This window comes from Scyliorhinus torazame, chromosome 2 (assembly GCF_047496885.1).
Source record: "Scyliorhinus torazame isolate Kashiwa2021f chromosome 2, sScyTor2.1, whole genome shotgun sequence".
Lineage (NCBI taxonomy): Eukaryota > Metazoa > Chordata > Chondrichthyes > Carcharhiniformes > Scyliorhinidae > Scyliorhinus > Scyliorhinus torazame.
Window position 1 is genome coordinate 195,037,401 of NC_092708.1, and position 21,739 is coordinate 195,059,139.

Sequence of the window (21,739 nt, forward strand, 5' to 3'; positions counted from 1 at the left end):
AGCAGCTTATGCTACATGAAGAAGCATAACACAACACTGCTGTTACACAAATGAGCTTGATATGCAAGTTGTGCAAGGAAAGTGCAATTTTTGTTCTGTTAATTTTGGCACAACTTCCAGATTTATGCTTGCCTTCTACTTGCTGACTGATATTTGTCCTACTTCTGATGGGTTCAGTTATTCACATTTCAAGCTCATTATGTACAAAAACGATGCTATGCATTATTGTATCATGCAAGTATTTTATGTGACAACACAAAGTATTGCACACATCATATACATTAAAATCTGAAGTGGATACAAGATCCTTTGGAAAGGACACGCTTGTTGAAGTGGGCAGTGATTGAAGATCAGACCTGTTAGAGAAGACTCCGAGGCAAGTTTATGCAATGCTGTTTTAAGGTGCCGGTACCAGGAAATTGAAATCCGATTTTTTTTCCCTTCATCTCCCTACTCAATACAACCCCACCAAATACCTTCTTCTTTCGCCACTAGTTCCCTAGATATGATCACAAGATTAGTTAATAAGTGACAATGTCCATTCAATATACCTTCGTTCAGCCATCTAGGAAGATCCTGCACGCCGACCTTTTCAAAATAATTGAATGCTGCGTTAAATAATACTCACTATTTTCACCTCGGCCGTAGAAGTCTACAGCACAGAAAAGGCTCTTCAGCCCATCCCGTCTACGCAAGTCAAAAACAACCACCTAAGTATTTAAATCCCTTTTTCCAGCACTTGACCCATAGCCTTGTCTGCCTTGGCATCACAAGTACATATCTAAATTCTTCTTAAATGTTATGAGGGGGAGTTCCGGTGGCGGCATGTAGAGGGGAAGTCGCATGTTGGGTGGCTCCTGCTTGAGGCGTGCTTTTAGGAGTTTTAATGTCCGGTCCTGGGGGCAATTTGCAAATGATTGACTAGGAAGATATAAAGAAGGCATAGAATGTCAAAACGTTTAAGGAAAACATCCGTGAAGAAGGGAAGGAGTGAAGGTTCACCGTCGAGTAAGAGGGCCAGCCCGGAAGCTGGACTGCTGGGTGGGGCCGTACTGCCTAACGGCAGAGAAGAATGAGCCGCCAAGGGCAGTCATCATCTGCTCCCACAGGTGCCACATGAAGGAGAAGGTTTTGAACTGGGCAAAGAAAAAGCGGGAGGTGCAGTGGGTTGGTGCTGGTGTTCACATTTACCAGGACTTTACGGTGGAGCTGGCAAAGAGGTGAGTGGCTTTCGGCTGAGTGAAGACAGCATTGTACAACAGTGGGGTGTGATTTGGAGTGGTGTACCCAGCGAAGCTGAGGGCGACCTAAATCGCCAGAGATTTCTATTTTGAGATGGTGGCGGCGTTTGTGAAGGCAGAAAGCTTGGGACAGACATGATGAATGGGACTGAATGTGATCTGTGAAAGGGGAGTTGGGAGAGTGTATAAATGTAGCTTTGACCTATATTGTTATTTTTTACTTCACGCTGTTATAGAGGTTAAGTTTTTTATTGTTATTCTTTGTTACGATGGTTTTATTTTGCTAGATGTTTGTGTTTGATTGCTTTTCATGGGACTGGGCAGGAGGGGAGGGAAGGCCTAGGCCAACTTAAGTTGGCTAGCGGAGGGGGGGGCTGCGGACATAGGAGCCTGGTGAGCAGATTTCGATGGGCGTAGGTGGTGTGAAAAGGAGGGGCGGTGGGGAGGGGTTTGATACTGGCTGAAGGAAGTGAGGGGCTGACAGATCCCCGGTTAAGGTAGTTACTTGGATGTGAGGGGGCTGGGGGGCCCAGTCAAGAGATCGAGGGTGCTTATGCATCGGAAAGGTTTGAAGGCCAATGTGCCGATACTGCAGGAGACTCATTTGATGGTGAAGGATCAGGTGAGGCTTAGGAAGGGCTGGGTTAGCCAGGTGTTTCACTTGGGATTTGATGAGAGTGCTCGGGGGGGGGGGGGGCGCGCAAAAGAGTACGGTTCCAGATATGTGATAATGACAGGGGTATTGGAGGGGAGGTTGGTGGCACTGGTAAGTGTGCGTGGTCCCAACTGGGATGACATAGGGTTTGTAAAGAAGGTGTGTGGGGCCATCCCCGACTTGGATTCACATGAATTGATAGTGGGTGGACATTGGAACTTGGCACAGGGGCCAAGATTGGCCAGGTCATAACCGCAATCGCTTGTCCGGGCCGTGGGGGTGGGGGCGGGGGCGTTGGCTGGACTAATGGTGGAAATAGGAGGAGTGGACTCTTGGAGGTTTTTGCACCTGGGGGAACGGAAGCATTCTTTCTTCTCTTAGGTTCATAAGGTTTATTCGCAGATTGACTTTTTTGTGGTGGGGACAACGCTGTTGGCTGAGGTCAAGGGGTCGAAATATTCGGCAATTGCGATATCACATCATGCGCCGCATTGGGTGGAGAAGGGGGCAGTGCAGAGGCTGGGGTGAAGATTAGATGTGAGGCTGTTGGGGGACTGAGGGTTTTGTGATAAGATTGAGAACGGAGTTTAATTGTACGGGGGAGGTTTCACAGACGGTGGTTTGGGAAGCTCTGAAGGCAGTGGTGAGGGGGAGGTGATATCGTTTAAGGCAAAGGCTGATAAGGAGGAGAGGGTGGAGCGGCAAAGGTTAAAAGATGAGATGTTGGAGGTAGACAGGCGGTATGCAGAAGACGGGAATCTAGCACTGCTGGAAAAGAGGAAGGATCTGCCTGTGCCCTTGCCGGGGGGGGGGGGGGGGGGATCTGCTGGAGTTCTTCACACTCGAAGGTGAAGTTCAAGTTGAGGGGAAGGATGGAAGCGTTCTACAATTCATGGGCTTTGTTCATTATGCATTTTCAAGAATTGGATGACATTGAACATTATTGGGGGGGGGGGGGGGGAAGTGTTGGGAGTGTATGTGTCCTTGATGACTATGTTATGGGGTGATGGTGGATTCCTGAATCTTTTCCTTTGGTGTTTGTATTTAAAATGCTGAGGGTTGTTTAGGGGTAGGCGGGAGGAAGGGATTGTTGGCCGGGGGATTGACATTGTATTTGTTACCGTTGATTATTTGTTGGTGGGTGTAAATTTGGATGAAAATGTGAAAAAGGAAAATTAAAATATTTCAAAAAATATTATGAGGGTCTCTGCTTTCACTACTCTATCAGGCGGTGAGTTCCAGACTCCCACCAACCTCTGGGTGAAAAAGATTTTCTTCATATCCCCTCTAAACTTCCTACTCCCAGCTGTTTCCTTCTTGTTGTCCAACATTTCCAGCAAAACTATTTGCATATCTCTCTCTAATAATAAATGAAGCTCCTTAATTGTGTATGAAAGTACTGAGATTTGAAATTCCACTCACATAATCCAAAGCCAAATGATGTAGCTACTGGAATTCTGAAATAAAAAGCAAAGTACTCCGCAGTTCAGGTAGCATGCATGACCTTCCAGCAGAACAACACTGACATTTTATGCCTTTAATAATTTACCTGACAATTTTACCAATTGCATTGTGCACGGAGAGTCTTTCCTTGGAGCTACTTGCTTTAATACTGACATATCATTTGTAGCCAATAATATGGATGATCTGTAGATGTTTAGTAGGCTTTTCAATGTTGTTTTTAATGCAATGCAGCACCTCAGAGAACCTGGTGCAATGCAAGTATGGCTTGAAATATTTGTCAGCGTTTAACCCAGTTTGAAACCAGTCACGAAAGGATTGCTTTGAGTGCCTCATGGTAGCACAGTGGTTAGCACTGTTGCTTCACGGCACCAGGGTCCCCAGGTTCGATTCCCAGCTTGGGTCAATGTCTGCGGAGTCTGCACGTTCTCCCTGTGTCTGCGTGGGTTTCCTCCAGGTGCTCCTGTTTCCCCCCACAAGTCCCGAAAGATGTGCTTGTTAGGTGAATTGGACATTCTGAATTCTCCCTCAGTGTACCCGAACAGGCGCCAGAATGTGGCTACTAGGGGATTTTCACAGTAACCTCGTTGCGGTGTTAATGTAAAGCATACTTGAGACAATAAAGATGATTATTATTATTATTATTATTAAGTTCCAGTCTTCATGGTGGTTTAGAATCACATCAGAGAAAATGAATGATTTAACTACCAGACCTTTTCAATTACTTGAGCATTTTAAATATAATTTGATGTTAGGAACAGTGTGTGTGAATGGAGACAGGGGAAAGCAACAACCCAGTTTGAAACCTAATTTGTAATGTTCGATTTGTGATGGTGCCAACTTATGGTATTGTTAGCATGTGTACTGCACTATTAAGCGCTGCAATGAATTGTGTTTTAGTCTGGCCTGATATTGGGCTGTTGCCAGAGACAGTGGCATGTGTTTGAGGGCACAGGGCATCATGGTTGCTGAAAACAGAACAATCTTGATCCATGTTATCACAATCCTGCTTTAGTTAGTGTATATAACTGTACTTGAAATATCAAACTAATTATTGCTTTTCTGAACAGTCATGTTTGAGGTTGTGATGTGATACAAAATTGTGAGCTGCGGTTGTACTAGTTTTTGCATCCCTACAGTAAATCAGGTTGTTTGCCTTCAATATCCACGGATTTGTGGCCCACCCTTCGCTGAATGTGCATAAGTACAGCTTAGTGTGACCAGGAAAGTCCATTCATTCATTCTAATGTCTGCTCAGTTGGCTGATGTCTTTTGATCAGCGGTAGTGGGGAATGGCAATGGGTTGTTGCCTCTGTGTTAGAAGCAAGAAAATAAGATAGGATACTCAATTTGCTCCATTATCCAGTGCCCATATGTGAGGATAGAATAAGAATGTAATAGCTTGAGTGTTGGGATGTACACCTTTAAGAGTGGTGGTCGCTTGGATAAAGTACTTGAGAAGGTTAGTGCTCATGGAGCAGTGCCTTTCAGGAGAGGGGAACATAATATTGGACACGCCGAAAGGATCAAGAAGGACCTGTCTTTTGCAGCTATTGGTCCCTGAGCTACTGTCCCTCTTACGTTTGGCTTGTTTTTTTTATCTGATTAGAATTTTTAATTTTTCTATTAAGCAGTAAATCTTATGAATTATGTTCTTTCTACTTTCCATTCATGCTGTGAAATCAGATGAATTTTGTTGGTGCACGGTGCTATTTTAAAGTGAGGGGGGTTTAAGTGTTGTGCCACATTTGGTGCACTTAAAAATCCTTTGTAATCAATATAGTAAATTGTCATCAGTGCTCAAAAAATATGCTAGTTTTATATCGGAATTCATTTTTATTTATATTTTGGATTATATTTTAAGTTAGTCTGGGGTATTTCAATGTTAACTGTACCATAGTTTATTCTGGGCCTCTGCACTTTACACTAAGACCTTGCTCGGTGTTTGTCTGACTCCCATTTGACCACCTCCGTGAAAGCTTTACTAAAATTAATTTGAAACATACTTGTTTGGGTCAGCATTTCCTTTGCAGAAATAGGCCCTGTCTATTCCCTGGTGAACCGGTGTTTTATGAAACTGAACAAATCCTTTCCTCTGTATAGCTTGAGTGAGTGTATATATGGGTTGGGAAGGCTATTCACCTCCTGTATTTTGTTCCCCCTGGACACAACTTCAGAGAAATTAAAAGTAAAAAAATTAAGTCTGAGATTGAACAGGTTGTTCTGCTTTGGTCGATATAAGTTGCATTTCACACTCTCTCTCTCTCTCTCTCTCTCTCTATAGTACTTTTAATGTAGGAAAATGTCTTGGTGCTTTGCAGATAAATGTCAATCTGTGTCTCCCAGTCAGGAATTCCTCATGCCACTTTTATAAGCTGTTAACATCCTTTAACAAACTGCAGGTTTGTTTTTCATTCAGAGAGCTTAAGAAATTCTTCCAGACTAACAAATTTAGCCAGGGCTAACAGTGTGGGTCTTGGCACAGTGGCTAGCACTGTTGCTTCACTGCGCCAGGTTCGATTCCCAGCTTGGGTCTGCATGTTCTCCCTGTGTCTGCGTGGGTTTCCTCCGGGTGCTCCGGTTATTCCCACAAGTCCCGTAAGACGTGCTTGTTAGGTGAATTGGACATTATGAATTTTCCCTCGGAATTTTACCCGAACAGTGCGCTGGAGTGTGGCGACTAGGGGACTTCCACAGTAACTACATTGCAGTGTTATGTAAGCCTACTTGTGACAATAAATATTATTATTATTTTATTGGTTACAGTCCTTTCTGACTGTAGCATCTCAATCCAGGAAGGATACATTAGATATGCTCATTTGCACATGGTGGCAGAAAACTGGCATTGCAGAAGAGAGCAGTGCCGATATCCTTTGCAAGAATTCCCGAATGAATTGTGGTGAATTGGTTTGAAATGTCATCCCTCTTTTGATCATACTTGAACATCTATAACCTGTAGGAAGATCCAGAAGATATATAGGAAGCCTCCAACTGCAGGTCAACTCCAACAAATCTGAAGTTCCAGAGTGCAATTGGGGTGGTGTATGGTTTGTCCTCCTGGAAACACTTGTGGTGCAACTGTGTGCCACAACCATTGTTTTTTTTACTACCACTAGCAGTGGTGTGGGAAATTGTAAAGTTCATGCGCACCCCCTTCTAATTATTTTGCATTAGGGTTTGTCTCATTGCTACCCGGAACCATGGAAAGAGATTCCTGAGGGGAAGTTGGATTTCCCATGCTACAACTGTGGTGAAGCAATTAAACTTTATTTAATGGGTAGTTTAGGTGACGTCACTTTCTGGAAAGCGTTCAAGAACCAGGAAAATCTTCATACTTAAAATGCTGAAATGCTGTAATCCTCACTTTAAGTTTGGAGGTCTGGACTCTACAGATAATCTTTGGTTATCTCCTTGCTTGTTAATCGTGAGACTATATTGTTTGTCCTCTACCTGGTGGATTTTGACATGGAATAAGCTATTCTTCCCGAGGTCACAGGTCTGGCTTTGGACTTTATAAGTAAGAATTATTTTCTTTGTAGCTCAACAGAGGACTACAATATTCTATCACTGGGCAGATGCAGGCTTTATAATGTACTGAAATTGCTGATGGTATCAGATGAGGCAAAGCTTTCCTGAGGAATCCTATTCTAGTCCCAGCTTTTTTACCTGTTTTCTTGTATTTTGCTGAAAGACTTGACATTTTTTCACTGAAGTATTTGCAACCCCTCAATAGAGATGATTGGCAGTACCAATCCAGTCTTTGTTGAGTTTTTTATCCCCTCAACATTTAGCCTGAAACTTGTTCCACGTCCCAGTTTCACCTCTCATGCTTAGTGATTTTTTCACAAGTGGTTTAGTGTCTTTCCAATGAAAACACCATCCTCTGAGGTGGTGTACACTTTGTACTATCATCTCAGTTAAATTCTTTCCACATCATTTTCAATAGCATTACGTCACTGAATTTCCCACCATCAATATTCTCGAGGTTATGAGGGGTCTAGACAGAGTGGATAGTCAGAGACTTTTTCCCAGGGTAGAGGGGTCAATTACTAGGGCGCATAGGTTTAAAGTGAGAGGGGCAAGGTTTAGAGTAGATGTACGAGGCAAGTGTTTTACGCAGAGAGTAGTGGGTGCCTGGAACTCGCTACCGGAGGAGGTGGTGGAAGCAGGGACGATAGTGACATTTAAGGGGCATCTTGACAAATACATGAATAGGATGGGAATAGAGGGATACGGACCCTGGAAGTGTAGAAGATTGTAGTTTAGTCGGGCAGCATGGTCGGCGCGGGCTTGGAGGGCCGAAGGGCCTGTTCCTGTGCTGTACATTTCTTTGTTCTTTGTTACCATTTTTAAAAAAAATTCCAATTAAGGGGCAGTGTAATGTTGACAATTCACCTACCCTGCACATCTTTTGGACTGTGGGAATGAGACCCATGCAGACACTGGGAGAATGTGCAAACTCCACAGGGACAGTGACCTGGGGCCGGGTTTGAACCCATAAGACAGTAGTGATCACCACCGCGTCACTGTGCCGCCCATCTCAGGGTTACCATTGACCAGAAACCTAGCTGGATCTGCAATCTAAATACTGTGGCTATAAGAGAAGGTCACAGACTGGGAATTCTACAGCTTGTAACTCTCATCCTGACTCCTCAAAACCTGTCCATCATCTACAAGGCACAAGTCAGGAGTGTGATGGAATATCCTCCACTTGCCTGGATGAGTGCAGCTCCAACAACAACACTCAAGAAGCTCAACACCATAAAGCTGCCTGCACGGTCAGCACCCAATGCATAATCTTAATTAATTCCTCTCATCATTGCCATACAGAGTACACTGCAGCATCTTACCAAGCCTTCTTCGAAAGCACCTCTCAAATTTGTGACCTCTGCACTAGAAGAACAGGGGCAACCAGCCCATGGGAACACCATTACTTCCACTCCAAGTCGCGCACTATTTTGACTTGGAACTATATTGCTGTTCCTTCACTGTCGCTGGGTCAAAATCCAGGAACTGTCTCCCTAACAGGACTAGTGTGCACGTGCATCACGTGGACTGCAGTGGCTCAAGAAGGTGGCTCACCGTTCGTTAAAGGACATTTAAGGATAAGGAATAAATGCTGGCCTTGCCAGTGACGCTCACATCCCATGAACAAATGTTTAAAATCCTCTGTACCAGTCACACTGCTGGAGAGAGAAAAGATTTTCAGAGGGTTGGTCACTTCCAAATCACCATTACACACCACCTGATAACTACCTTAAAATAACATTATAAAGGCCACAGGCATGTTATTGAAAATATTACATGTCCCATTAGATGAAGATAATGGAGGCTCCAACATACCTTTGAAAATATTGTCATTTTTGAGATATGCACCCCCAGATCACTGAGAAATTTGGAAACAGAGTGACCAAGCACATTTGCTTTAAAAAAAAAAAAAAGTCTTCAGAGGTGTTGAGAAAGCTAATGTTTAATTATGAGCACATCCTTTGACGGGCAGCATGGTAGCATTGTGGATAGCACAATTGCTTCACAGTGCCAGGGTCCCAGGTTCGATTCTGGCTTGGGTCACTGTCTGTGCGGAGTCTGCACATCCTCCCCGTGTCTGCGTGGGTTTCCTCCGGGTGCTCCGGTTTCATCCCACAGTCCAAAGATGTGCAGGTTAGGTGGATTGGCCATGATAAATTGCCCTTTGTGTCCAAAATTGCCCTTAGTGTTGGGTGGGGTTACTGGGTTATGGGGATAGGGTGGTGGTGTTGACCTTGGGTAGGGTGCTCTTTCCAAGAGCCGGTGCAGACTCGATGGGCCGAATGGCCTCCTTCTGCACTATAAATTCTATGAAGGTGCGTTGGCAAGGTGCCAGACACATCATAGTGAAGCTAAGTTATCATTTGAGAGTTAATTTCAGAATGGTGGGAGTTTGAAACTCGAGGCATGATGAGTGAGAAAGTCTGTAATTCACTTGTGGCATTTTCAGATGTATCCTACAAGCAGGTTGCTGCCCATTTCTGTATTTTTTAAAAATGTTGAATTGACCTGTTTGACCACCCACTCTAATTATACCAAGAATAGTTTTAATAAGTGCAAGTTCAGTGTGTGTTTGGATTGGCATTTTTGAGAATTGTTAGCTCTGATTGATAGTTTGGGTAGCTAACTAAAATATTTATCCCTCCAATAATTGTGACTAGCCAGCCTGTCACAAAATAGTGGGCAGTGGAGTTCATGTTTTGCCTTGATTACTTAGCTGATTCCGATGCAATTTTGGAAACTATGACTGGGGGTTTTACAGAACATAAGTTTACTCGGGCTGTTATGTTCCAGACCTACAATCGTAGTTGCAGACATTCAAGGTAAAACACTCTTATGTCCCGTTGGACATGGTTTTATAGATGTGCCAACCATTATTATGTCAGGGCATTCTAAATCACAAATGCCTCTCAAATGTTACCCATCCTACTCAATTGAATATTATCGGGAATCATGAAGGCAATAGTTAGAAATTCAAAACCTATGGTAGTATGCTCAACAACTGGATATTCCTATTCCTGGAGTTGATGAGGTACCAATTACTGAGGCGATTTAAAAGCAACATTTGCATTTCTGTGATGCTGTTCACTCGCAGTTTATGGGCCCCATCTATTCAATGGCACACTAAAGTTTGCCTGTCCCCTTGCATCCTTTTTGTTGTGCTTCTTAAAACTGGCATAAAATGATGCGAGTAAGGGGGAGATGTGGTATTTTGATAAAGTCACCGGGCTGGTAATCCAGAGGCCCAGTCTAATGCTGTGAGAACAAGGGTTCAAATCCCACCACGGCAGCTGGTGGAATTTAAATCCAGTTAATGTGGAATATAAAGCTGGCCGTGGGAATGGTGACCATGGCAACTATCATTGATTGTCATGAAAACCCATTTGGTTCACAAGTCTCAGTTTGGGGAAAGAAATTTGACGTACTAGCCTACATATGACTCCAGATGCACAGCAATGTGGTTGACTTTTAATTGCCCTCTTAAATGGCCAAGCAAACCATTTCAAGGGCAGACATTCAACAAATGGTGGCCTTGCCAGCAACACCCATGTCCCATGAATGAATATTTTGAAAAACGATGTTGGGTGCCATTACGTAATGATGTATGAATGCCTGACATGCGGGAGTTGCTCAGTACGTGCTCTGACTTATTTTTTCTTTTCTCATTGGCTAAATCTCTCTTCAATTTGAATACAATAGATAGGGATAAAGATAGATATTGCAGTCTAAAAGAGTTTTCCAATATTCCGCAGTCACATTTAATTAGCCTAATGCTGAATACTTCCCTTCAGTTTCTAACGAAACACATTTTATATTTTTCGGAATGGTGTGACAAAACTAGAAAATGTTCATTCGCTTTCTGCTCACTTTTGCTGCTTTTAAAACTAGGTATGTGTGGGTGTTGAGGGTGCAAGAGACCCCCCCCCCAAACATGATAGGCTGTACTCTTTACACACCTGTTGCAGCTTTCGTTTGTCTTTAAATTATACATGTTTTCTTCCTCAGCAGTACAGTAAATTGTATTGGTGCATAAGTATTCCAGTTGCTGTCTTTCTGAAAATGGTTTGAGTACAACTTGGGTGGCAGCTAATTTGAGTAGATTCTTAACTAAATGTTCAAGTACAAGCCAGAATTTTTCACATCAAAGAATATCAAGTTGAGAGACAGTGATTTTCTTCATAATCCGAGTGCTTTTCAGTGGAACTGAATTCTGAAAGCTCTTGAAAGACAAGAGAGGTTCAGCCATGTTGATTATAATGCATGACAGATGTGAGACAACTTCTGGGACAGGCACAAGTCCAGAAACCAATAACAAAACACTGAATTCAGAAATCTCTTAGAAATACGTAAACTAATGCTACCAGGCCAATGCTCTTACCATCATCACATTACTGCAAGACCTCATCATCATTCCAGCAGTGAGCTGAACCCCAGACTCCTTCCAGTACTGAGCCTCAGATTCTTCCTCTTTGTAAGACTTTGTAAGGACCATATGGTGCCAAAAAATGCAGTTTAGATCAATAATAGCATACAGTGAAGGAATAATACAACAGCTTGTCTTTTAACTTCAAGTTTATCTTTCAATGCAACTCAGAGTCACTAACTTCTTATATTCATTTTTTAATAACAATAATCTTTATTGTCACAAGTAGGCTTACATTAACATTGCAATGAAGTTACTATGAAAAGCCCCTAGTCACCACACTCCAGCGCCTGTTCGGGTACACAGGGAGAATTCAGAATGTCCAAATTACCTAACAACACGTCTTTCGGGACGTGTGGGAGGAAACCAGAGCACCCGGAGGAAACCTACGCAGACATGGGGAGAACATGCAGACTCCACACAGACAATGACCCAAGCCGGGAATCGAACCTGGGACCCTGGCGCTGTGAAATGATAGTGCTAACCACTGTGCTGCTGTGTTTACAGTTCCCTCACACCAACTGTTCCAGCTATTTCCATTCTCTCCCTGCACCCACCCACACAGTTTGGTTAGCACTATCAAAAAAGGTACTCCTGGTATGTTAACTCCCCACCTCCACCACCCTCTCATTGCTGAATAGAAAATAAAGAGCTCGACTTGAAGGAAAATCTTGATGAGGCCTTGGGGTAAGAAAGGGGTTTTGGACTAACTGCCTTTGAAAAGAGCTGGCACATATTCAATGGACCGAAGGGCCTCCCGTGTAGTACCACTTTATGATTCATATTGCATGAATCATCGACTCGGGGAATTTGATCTCCATATGCCAATGTAATAAAAACTAAATTAGATTTGTTCAATCACTGTAAATCATTGGCACTAATGTTATCCCCCACATGACATAAACTTTAATATCATTACAAAACAGCATATCTTCCAAATCATCATGAAATCTGGTACTTATTATTGTTCCTTTTGTAAATTAAACATTTTTCAATTAACGTTTAAAGCTGAATACTGAAAAAATGAATTATCGCATAAATGAAACAAACAAATAAGAAGCAAAGTGGGAATTAAAAATTGCACATTGTGGATTATTAATAAAGAGTTCTCAATTTTTCGGTTGAATGTTCCAGGTTTCGGGTTGTTGGATAATCATTATTTTAGTATTTGCCTCTGCATAAAATACAGTTGCTAAAATCTGTATTCTGGTCTATGAGGGAGAACAATAATTTTCTCATAAATGAATTGAAAACCAGACAACACACCGCTCATGGCTGAGGCCATTTCTGGGCCCCCAAAAAATGTTCATAAAATTGCATGTATTTATATGTAGATCAATACACCTAAATGCAATGTTTATTACAGTAAAAGTTATTATATTCATGGTATAAATGGAGAAACAGAATTTAAAAGCAAAGGAATGTTAAAACTTAATAAATTACTGATTTGGCCTCTGTTGGAATATTGTAGATTACTCTGAGAAGCACAGTTCAGAAAAATGTAAAGAAATTAATGGTACATGTTAATGGTACTTTAAAGTACATGAGTACATGTTAGCTCGATGTTACCAGGAATGAGGGACATCCCTCATTTAGAATTGATAGGGAGAACCTGATTCCTGTGGGTACTGGGTCATAGAGTTTAAATCATTGCTGAAAGATCAGGAGGGGAGATGAGAATTATTTTTTTCAAAGAATTGTCAGGATCTGGAAAGTTCTACCTGACACTTAGGTGGTGGAGGTTGATTCCATAGCTAAAATTAAAAGGGAGGAAGTTTGAAAGTTACTTCAGGTTGAGGAACTTGCAGGGTTATAGCCAAAAGGTTGAGATTTGGGACTAAGCATGACTGCCCTTTCGAAGGACTAGCCTTTTTGGGCCAAACAGCTGCCTCCTGTGCTGTAAGTTTCTATGTGTAATAACCTGCACGGGAGACATAGGGCGGGATTAATTGTTTTCCCCGTGTGGCTCCAGGAGTATGAGCTCCCTGGCTAACCACTGGACTGATAATCGTGTTGGATAAAAGGTCGGCCAGACAGGAACCGACCGATTCACAGAAAGGGCCCGGTGAGGTTTAACTGGGCCTTGTGTAAATAGTTTTTCTAAATGAACATCTTCTTTTGTTTACTCATTGGACTCCCCTCGCCTTTATTAAACTATGATTCTGTAGGATAACCATTTAAAAACAAATTGTAGTAGTGCTTGGACTTTAAGCAACAATGGCATGGGCATATTCTTGTTTTGCTGCCTATATGTTGAAATCTAACTGTTCTTTTCTTAACCTTTTCTTTAGGCAGCCGAAATAAAAGCGTGGCTGAAGGTATGTGCTGCAAAAACTATTTAAAACTTGTGCAGTTTTATGTCTTGATTTTATCAAATTTCAATTTTGCAGGATGGCCCATTAATCCCAATTTATTTTGTGTTTTGCACGGGGCCGTTGTTAGTCTCCACTTTAGAAAACAGTGTGCCGTTCTATTACATGAGAGGGCCATTTGTTGAATTTTAGACTCCGCACAGACAGTGACCCAAGCTGGGAATCGAACCTGGGTCCCTGGTGCTGTGAAGCTAACCACTGTGCAACCGTGTCACCTGTAAATTGTAATCTGCTTGCACTGATGGATGAGAATCTTACTGTTATGGTGGTAAACTCAGAAAGTATAACTAGCTGACAATGGCCAACAAAATTGGCCATTAATTTCTGAAGGAATGGGTAAAGGAAAAGTGTTTTATTCAAATGTAAAAAGCAAGAAGGCGGCCAAGGAAAGGAATGGACCATTGAAGGACAGTGGGGGAATCTATGTGTTGAGCTCGAGGAAATGGGCGAGGTACTAAATGAGTACTTTGCATCAGTGTTCACCAAAGAAAAGGACTTTGTGGAAGTTGATTCTTGGGTAGGGTGTGTGGACAGTCTGGATCATGTTAACATCGAAAAGGAGGAGGTATTGGGTATTTTAAAAGATATTAAAGTAGATAAGTCGCCTGGACTGGATGGGATTTACCCCAAAATACTGAGGGAAGCAAGAGAGGAAATTGCTGGGGCCTTGACTGACGTCTTTGTATCCTCATAGGCTCAGGTGAGATCCCAGGGGACTGGTGAATAGCTAATGTAGGACTGGTCAATAGCTAATGTGGTACTGCTGTTTAAGAAAGGTAGCAGGGATAATCCTGGAAACTATAGGCTGGTGAGCCTCGCGTTGATAGTAGGTAAACTGTTGGAGAGAATTATACCCATTTGGAAACAAATGGATTCATAAGCAGTAGACAGCACGTTTTTGTGAAGTGGAGGTTGTGCCTCACTAACCTTTTTTTAAAAAAATGCTTTTATTCTCCATTTTCACATTCTCCTTCAAAATTTACACCCCACCCACAAACAGTAAACGGTAACAAATACAAAATCAATCCCCTTAACAATACCAACGATCCCATCCTCCCACCACCCCAAACAACGGCCCACCTGTCAATATATGCATCCAATAAAACAAACCCTCCCAGGGTGGCAACAAAAAACAAAGGAGAAAAAGGAGTCCGGGACCGCCTATGGTCACCATTGACCTATAGAGTCCACTCCCCCCCTCCCCCCTAAACTCAACGCCATCCAACCTCTGAAAGAGTACCGTACATGATAACCAAGAGTTGTACACCCCCCCCCCCCCCCCCCAAGTCTCCAACTTCTCCCGTCCACTGCCTCTTGTAAAACCCCTCCCCCCAACCTCGGTTCCTTCCCCCCAACTTTCCACCCCGGCTAGACCACTCGGACCCTGTTCTGCCAGGCTCCGATGGCTGCAGCCCCTCCCCCCCACCTCACTCCCGTTCACTGGCCAGCTTAAACCGGACAGCGTGGAGGCCCCGGCCGGGTCCCTTTCCCCCTTGCCCGGCCCTAGGAAAGCCCAGAAATCCCCTTTTAGCACACAAACCCCGCATATCCACCTACACCCCAAAGAGCCCTCATTTCGACTGAAAGTCCCATCACTTCCCTTGTCCAAATATATACAACATTGGCTCCTTTAGCCCATACACCCGCAAAACAAAAAAGGAAGAAAATACAGTCAGTATTGAGGTCACATCGGCACATGGCCATTTCTCAATTTCTCAGTTCTGCCACAGTCCTTCTGCCTTCGCAAACTCCTCCGCTGCTTCTGCCGTTCCAAAATAAAAGTCCCTGAGCTTGTAAGTCCCCTCAGCTTCGCTGGATATACAATGCCGCACTGCACCTTGCTAATGTACAGTGCCCTCTTCACCCGGTTGAAGGCAGCCCGCCTCCTCGCCAGCTCCACCTCCACGGACCTTCAGCTGTTTTCTTTCCGGATGATTTTTTTGCTTACCCTCAACATTTTTCTTCTTCTTCACTGTGCCTTCACTGTTTCTTCCTGCTTTTACCGCCTCCGTGGACCCTGGGACCGGGCATAAAGCCCTGAAAATGCCGTTCCCGAACGGGAGCCCTCCATTGTGCGGCCGCCTCCCGCCCGCCGTCACCGGGAGTCGTGCCTCACTAACTTGATCGAGTTTTTGAGGAGGTGACAAAAGATGATTGATATGGTGGATGTTGTTTACATGGACTTCAGTAAAACTTTTGACAAGATGCCTCATGACAGGCTGGTACAAAAGATGAAGTCACACTGGATCAGAGGTGAGGTGGTAAGATGGATACAGAACTGGCTTGGTCACAGAAGGCAAAGGGTAACAGTGGAAGTGTTTTTCTGAATGGAAGGCTGTGAATAGTGGTGTTCCACAGGGATCTGTGCTGGGGCCTTTGTTGTTTGCAGTATACAGGAACGATTTTGAGGAAAATGTAGCCTTAGTAAGTTCACGGATGACACCAAGGTTGGTGGAGTGACAGATAGTGTTGAGGATTGGCAGAAAATACAGCAGGACATAGGTTGGAGATTTGGGCAGAGAAATGGCAAATGGAGTTTAATCCGGACAAATGTGAGGTAATGTATTTTGGTAGGTCTAACATAGAGGGGAAATATACTGTAAATGGCAAAACTCTTCAGAATATAGAAAGTCAGAGAGATCTGGGCGTACAGGTCCGTAGTCCTTTGAAGGTGGCATCACAAATAGACACGGTAGTCAAGAAAGCATACGGAATGCTTGCTTCATTGGATGGGTCATAGAGTATAGAAACTGGCAAGGCATGGTACAATTGTATAGAACCTTGGTACTGCCTCACTTGGAATATTGCGCACAATATTCTGGTCCATTTTCCGGGGGACTAGCAGAGCCCCCAGCGGCCAACCCGCGGCTCTGGCTGCCGGGGGGACCCTGGTGCTCCTCCCTCCAGAACAGCTGCGGTTGATACCCAACGAGGCAGCTGAGCTTTGTGACTCCGAAATACTGGAGGTCGACAAATTCGAACAGGAGTCGGACATGGAGTTTTTACCCACGGAAGTCGATGCAGGTCCAGGGGTGACCGCTGAGCAAGGGGCATTGGAACCGCTCAGATGTTTGACCAGGAAGCGCACAGTCCAGTATACACCTCCATGCGCAGAATGGTGGCTGCTGAATAGACAACATCAGGCGAAGAAGGCGAAGGATTTCCCCTCTCCCGTTGAAATGGATGACGTATCGGACTTGGGGGAGGGGGGGTGTTATAACCCTACAGGAGGCCAGGTATCTGCAACGTCAGAGTCCCTGTGGCCTCACCCGAGTACGATTTACACAGATGAGAGAGTTTTCCTTTTGGATATGATAGCCCACTTGGAAAATACCATTGGGTACGGGAAGGCTGTTGGAACCGAGGCTGAACCTCTCCAGGAAAATTGGAAGAATGAAAAGAAGAAATAAGCTTCTTTCCTATTTGACAAGACTGAAGTGGAATTTGTATATATAAAATGTTTCTTGCCACCTCAGCTGGTCTCCAAGAAGATTGCAGGTCAAGTCACAAGATTGCCCAATGTTCAAAGTAATTTTGGAATCCTATTCTAAGAGGCAACACTGCTCTACAAATAGTCAAGTATTGTTGTGGTGTGAGGTGAAGGTTGGGGGAGGTGTCAAGCTCAAGACCCAAGTCTTGAACTTGAGGGGAAAACAACTTGGGTTTCAGAGGTGATCTGTAGGTCGCAACATTTCAAAGAGAATGATATCTCAGATTAAGGAACATCAAGTCTTGACATAACATGTCCAATTTGCGGTTTTTGAGTGGCAGTTATGGAATTCCCACTTTCTGGTCAGACAGTAATTAGTTCTCTGACTTATTTTCATCCAAGCCCTGATATGTAATTCAGAATTGTTGGCTTCATCCCAACAGGTATCCTTTCTGTAAAATTTTTGAGATTTATTTTACAAAAAGCATTACTGCAGTTGGGACAAAACTGGGAGTGACCTACAGGAAGGTGTTATTACAAAATTAAGTTCAACACACAGCAGGCTAGCACATGTTGTGCATTTGTAGCATTATTTGTATTGTAGGTTCAGAAGATGGTTGCATAGAAAGATGCTGGGAGCGATTCAGTGTTCAGGCAAGGAAATTGATGCCACCACATGAGCAATTGATGGTCAGGCCCCACCATCTGTCAAGTCACATTGCCTGTCCTTGAAGTCATATCCTTTCAATTGGATATATTCACACTAAGAAGTGAATGGGCAAACAAAAAATGTCAGACTATAGTTTTAAACCTGCTGTGTGCTGTAATCATTGGCACCTGGGCCATCACTCCAAATGCTGCCTCAAGCCTTCACTGTGAAATGTTGTTAATGTTCTCTGCAGTCAGCAAATACAGTTCCACCCCTTATAGCAGTTGGGTTCATTCTAAAGTAATTCATCTGTGATATATGATGGCTGGTATTATCCTTTGGAGCAAGGAATTAATTGTTCACAGTAAAATTGCCATTGATTGAATGCAAAGGCATAAAACCCTGCAAGGCTGTACCTCAAGTATTTCTCTGAACAACACTCCAGTAGTCATTTTGAAGGAAAAATATTAATAATTTCTGAACACACAGTAGCTGACTTTGTAATCGGAGCTGCTGTTTTTACAGTTGTTTTTGAACACCGGTAGTGAATCATGATGCTTCAGTGCTTTGATTTGCTATTTGACCACACCACAGAAAAACGGGGATGCTGAAACTAAAATTAAATTCCCAAAATATTTCAGCAGCCCAGCTTCAAACCAGTGCAAAATTGACAGCTGTTAACGATGGACTAGCTGAAAAACCAGTTCATGTTCTGGATGGAACTTTGATGGTTTCATCCTGAAATATTTATCTTGAGGCTGTGAAATAAATATCTTGCTCTTATTTCTCAAAACATTGGCCTAATACCTTGTGATTTTGAGTTGACCAGAGTGGTAATTTGGAATGTTGTCGGTTCCAACTAAGTCATAAGGTCTTTTTAATTCTGTTGGTCTTCTGGTATGTTTTGTTGCTTCTGTTGATTGAATTGATATCCGTTTCCTACAGAACCATGTGGTCTCTTTAGATTTAGATTTATTGTCACGTGTACCGAGGTACAGTGAAAAATACTGTTCTGCATAAAGTCCAAGAAGATCATTCCATACGAAAAAAATAGGACATACGATAAATGCACAATGTAAATACATAGACACAGACATCTGGTGAGGCATACAGAGAGTAGTGCGACACAGTAGAGAAGATGCGTGGTGAGATCAGTTCAGTCCATGAGAGTGTCATTCAGGAGTCTAGTAATAGCGGGGGAAAGCTGTTTTTTGAATCTGTTAGTGCCTGTTCTCAGACTTTTGTATCTCCTGCCCAATGGAAGGGAGAATAGGTCAGGTTTGAGGGGTCTTTGATTATGCTTCTCGCTTTCCCAAGGCAGCAGCGGGTGTAGTCAGAGTCAGTGGATGGGAGGTGGGTTTGTGTGATGGACTGGGCTGGCTGTGTTCACGACTCTCTCTAGTTTCTTACAGTCTTGGGCCAAGCAGTTGCCATACCAAGCTGTGATTCAGCCGGATAAGATGCTTTCTATGGTGCATCTGTAAAAATTGGTAAGAGTCAATGTGGGCATGCCGATAGTTTGCTGAGGAAGTATAGGCACTGTTGTGCTTTCTTGGTCGGAACGTCGGCATGCATGGGCCAGGACAGATTGTTGGAGAAGTGCACTCCTAGGAATTTGAAGTTGTCGGCCATCTCCACTTTGGCAACATTGATGCAGACAGGGGTTTGTACGATACTTTCCTTCCTGAAGTCAATGACCAGCTCCTTAGTTTTGCTGACATTGAGGGAGAAATTGTTATTGTTACACCACACCACTAGGTTCATTATCTCCCTCCTGTACTTTGACTCATCGTTGTTTGAGATCTGACCCACTATGGTCGTGTCATCAGCAAACTTGTAGATGGAGTTGGAGCCAAATTTTGCCCCACAGTTGTGTTTGTGTGTATAGGGAGCTAGTCGGGGGCTAAGTACGCAGCCTTGTGGGGCACCTGTATTGAGCACTATCGTGGAGCAGGTGGTGTTGTTTATTCTTACTGATTGTGGTCTGTGGGTCAGGAAGACCAGTTGCAGAGGGAGGAGCTAAGTCACAAGATTTTGGAGTTTGATATGAGCTTGGCTGGGATTATGGTGTTGAAGGCAGATCTGTGGTCAATGAATAAGAGTCTGACGTTGGAGACCTTGTTGTCGAGATGCTCCAGAGATGGGTGTAGGGTCTGGGAGATGGCATCTGCTGTGGACCAGTTGTGGCGGAGTGCGAATTGCAGTGGATCAAAGCATTCTGGGAGTATGGAGTGTATGTGTCTCGAAGTACTTCATAATGTTAGATGTCAAGACCACTGGACGGTAGTCATTGAGGCATGTTGCCTGGTTCTTTTTTGGCACCGGTACGATGGTGGTCCTGAAGTAGGTGGGAACCTCGGAACAGAGTAGGGAGAGGTTGAAGATATGCACGAACACAACCGCCAGTTGGTCAGCGCAGGATCTAAGTTCACGACTAGGGAGTCAGCCATTTATTTCCGAGGGTTCACTTTCAAGAAGGCTGCTCTGACTTCGGAAGCTGTGACGGTGGGTGTGTCTGAGGCTGCTGGGGCAGTTGACAATGGTTTGTTGGTTTCCTGCTTGAAATGAGCACAGAATGCATTGAGTTCATCACGGAGGGCTGTGCAGTTGCCGGAGATTCTACTGGGATTTGCTTTGTAGCCCGTTATGTTGTTAAAATCTTGTCACAACTGACGAGAGTCTGTGTCGTTAGTCTGTGACTCTAACTTTGTTTGGTATTGTCTCTTGACATCCCTGATGGCTGTGTGGAGGTTGTACATGATTTCCTGTCTCGGTCAGGGTCACCTGTCTTGAATGCCTCAGTCCTTGCCTTCAGTAGGGTGTGAATCGCCCGGTTAAACCATGGTTTCCGGCTAGGGAACGCACACACTATCTTCTTTGGCGCCCAATCTTCTACCAGAGTTGCCAACGCTTGAATACGGAAGTACGATTTCTATTATTGAAGTACGCTGATTGGCAAGCCGTCTCCCAAAACGCTTTGTTAGGTTTCCTTGGTGATAGGGCCCCGCGCAGAGGCCCCATGCCCTCTTCCCACCCTGCACACTAACAGCGCATGCTGTCAGGTGATCCTGACCTTCGCATGGCCTCGGAAATGAGGCATCGAGGTGCGCATTGGTTTCCTTGGTGACAGGGCCCTATGCAGAGGCCCCGCTCTCCTCCCCGCCCCACATACTAACAGCGCATGCCTGACCTTCGAGCGGCCTTGCATGAGACATCAAGGTGCCTGTATTGGGATTTTAAAAATCACATTGAGGGTGAACTACAGTAGCAATCACCTAGATCATCTATATCATCAAAGGCCTATAGCATTGGGAATTGTATGGGGTGATACAGTGATGCAATTTTTAAATGTTTCCATCTTAATTTTAAAACACAGATACATGGGTAATTTAAACCCTTCTGCATTTGTTCTCCGTGCAGTATTATAGTTTTCTAGTGCCTTCCATTACCTTTTCCAGCGGTTTCTGTTTTGACTTAGTCAAGTGAGGAGGAAGCTAGCCACAGCAGGGCTGTTTGTATAGGCTGTTTACCAGTAGGCCGTAGTTCAAGCCTTAGTCTCTTGTGACGGTTTGGTTATGTTGGAAGAAAAACCCAAATATTGAGTAAGTAGCGATCATGACTTTGTCGAGTGCTAAATCTAGAAAACAGAGGACGACACATCAAGACGGTCCTTTATTGTATAATCGAGAAAGGATGAATACAATGCGCGATGTCTGCTCATCGGACTTCAGCGTCGCCCATGGAGGTGCATCAGACATACAGGCACATATGCGATCCAAGAAACATAATGCTATGGCACAAGTTTTGGAAAGCATCCGCGACATCAAACCTTTCATGCAACAGAAAGACTACTCAGTCATAAGAGCAGAAACTTTGATGACACATTTCCTGATTGAGCACAATGTGGCGTTTTCTGCTGCTGATCATTTGACTGATCTTGTGAAAGTGATGTTTCCGGACAGCTAGATTGCTTCTAAGTT

General features: G+C 43.8%; 1 protein-coding gene across 7 annotated transcripts in view; it reads left to right on the forward strand.

The window, feature by feature from the left end:
• The window catches only part of LOC140394858 (double-stranded RNA-specific editase 1-like), a 424,458-nt gene that overhangs the window by 227,881 nt on the left and 174,838 nt on the right, over nucleotides 1-21,739 (forward strand). For 6 of the 7 annotated variants that reach the window (XM_072482047.1, XM_072482018.1, XM_072482024.1 and 3 more), the window contains one exon: nucleotides 13,600-13,626. The exons of the other annotated variant lie outside the window; for it this stretch is intronic. In XM_072482047.1, coding sequence (XP_072338148.1) covers nucleotides 13,600-13,626 — 27 coding nt within the window. The remainder of the gene's footprint in view (nucleotides 1-13,599; nucleotides 13,627-21,739) is intronic. 7 annotated transcript variants of the gene reach the window in all.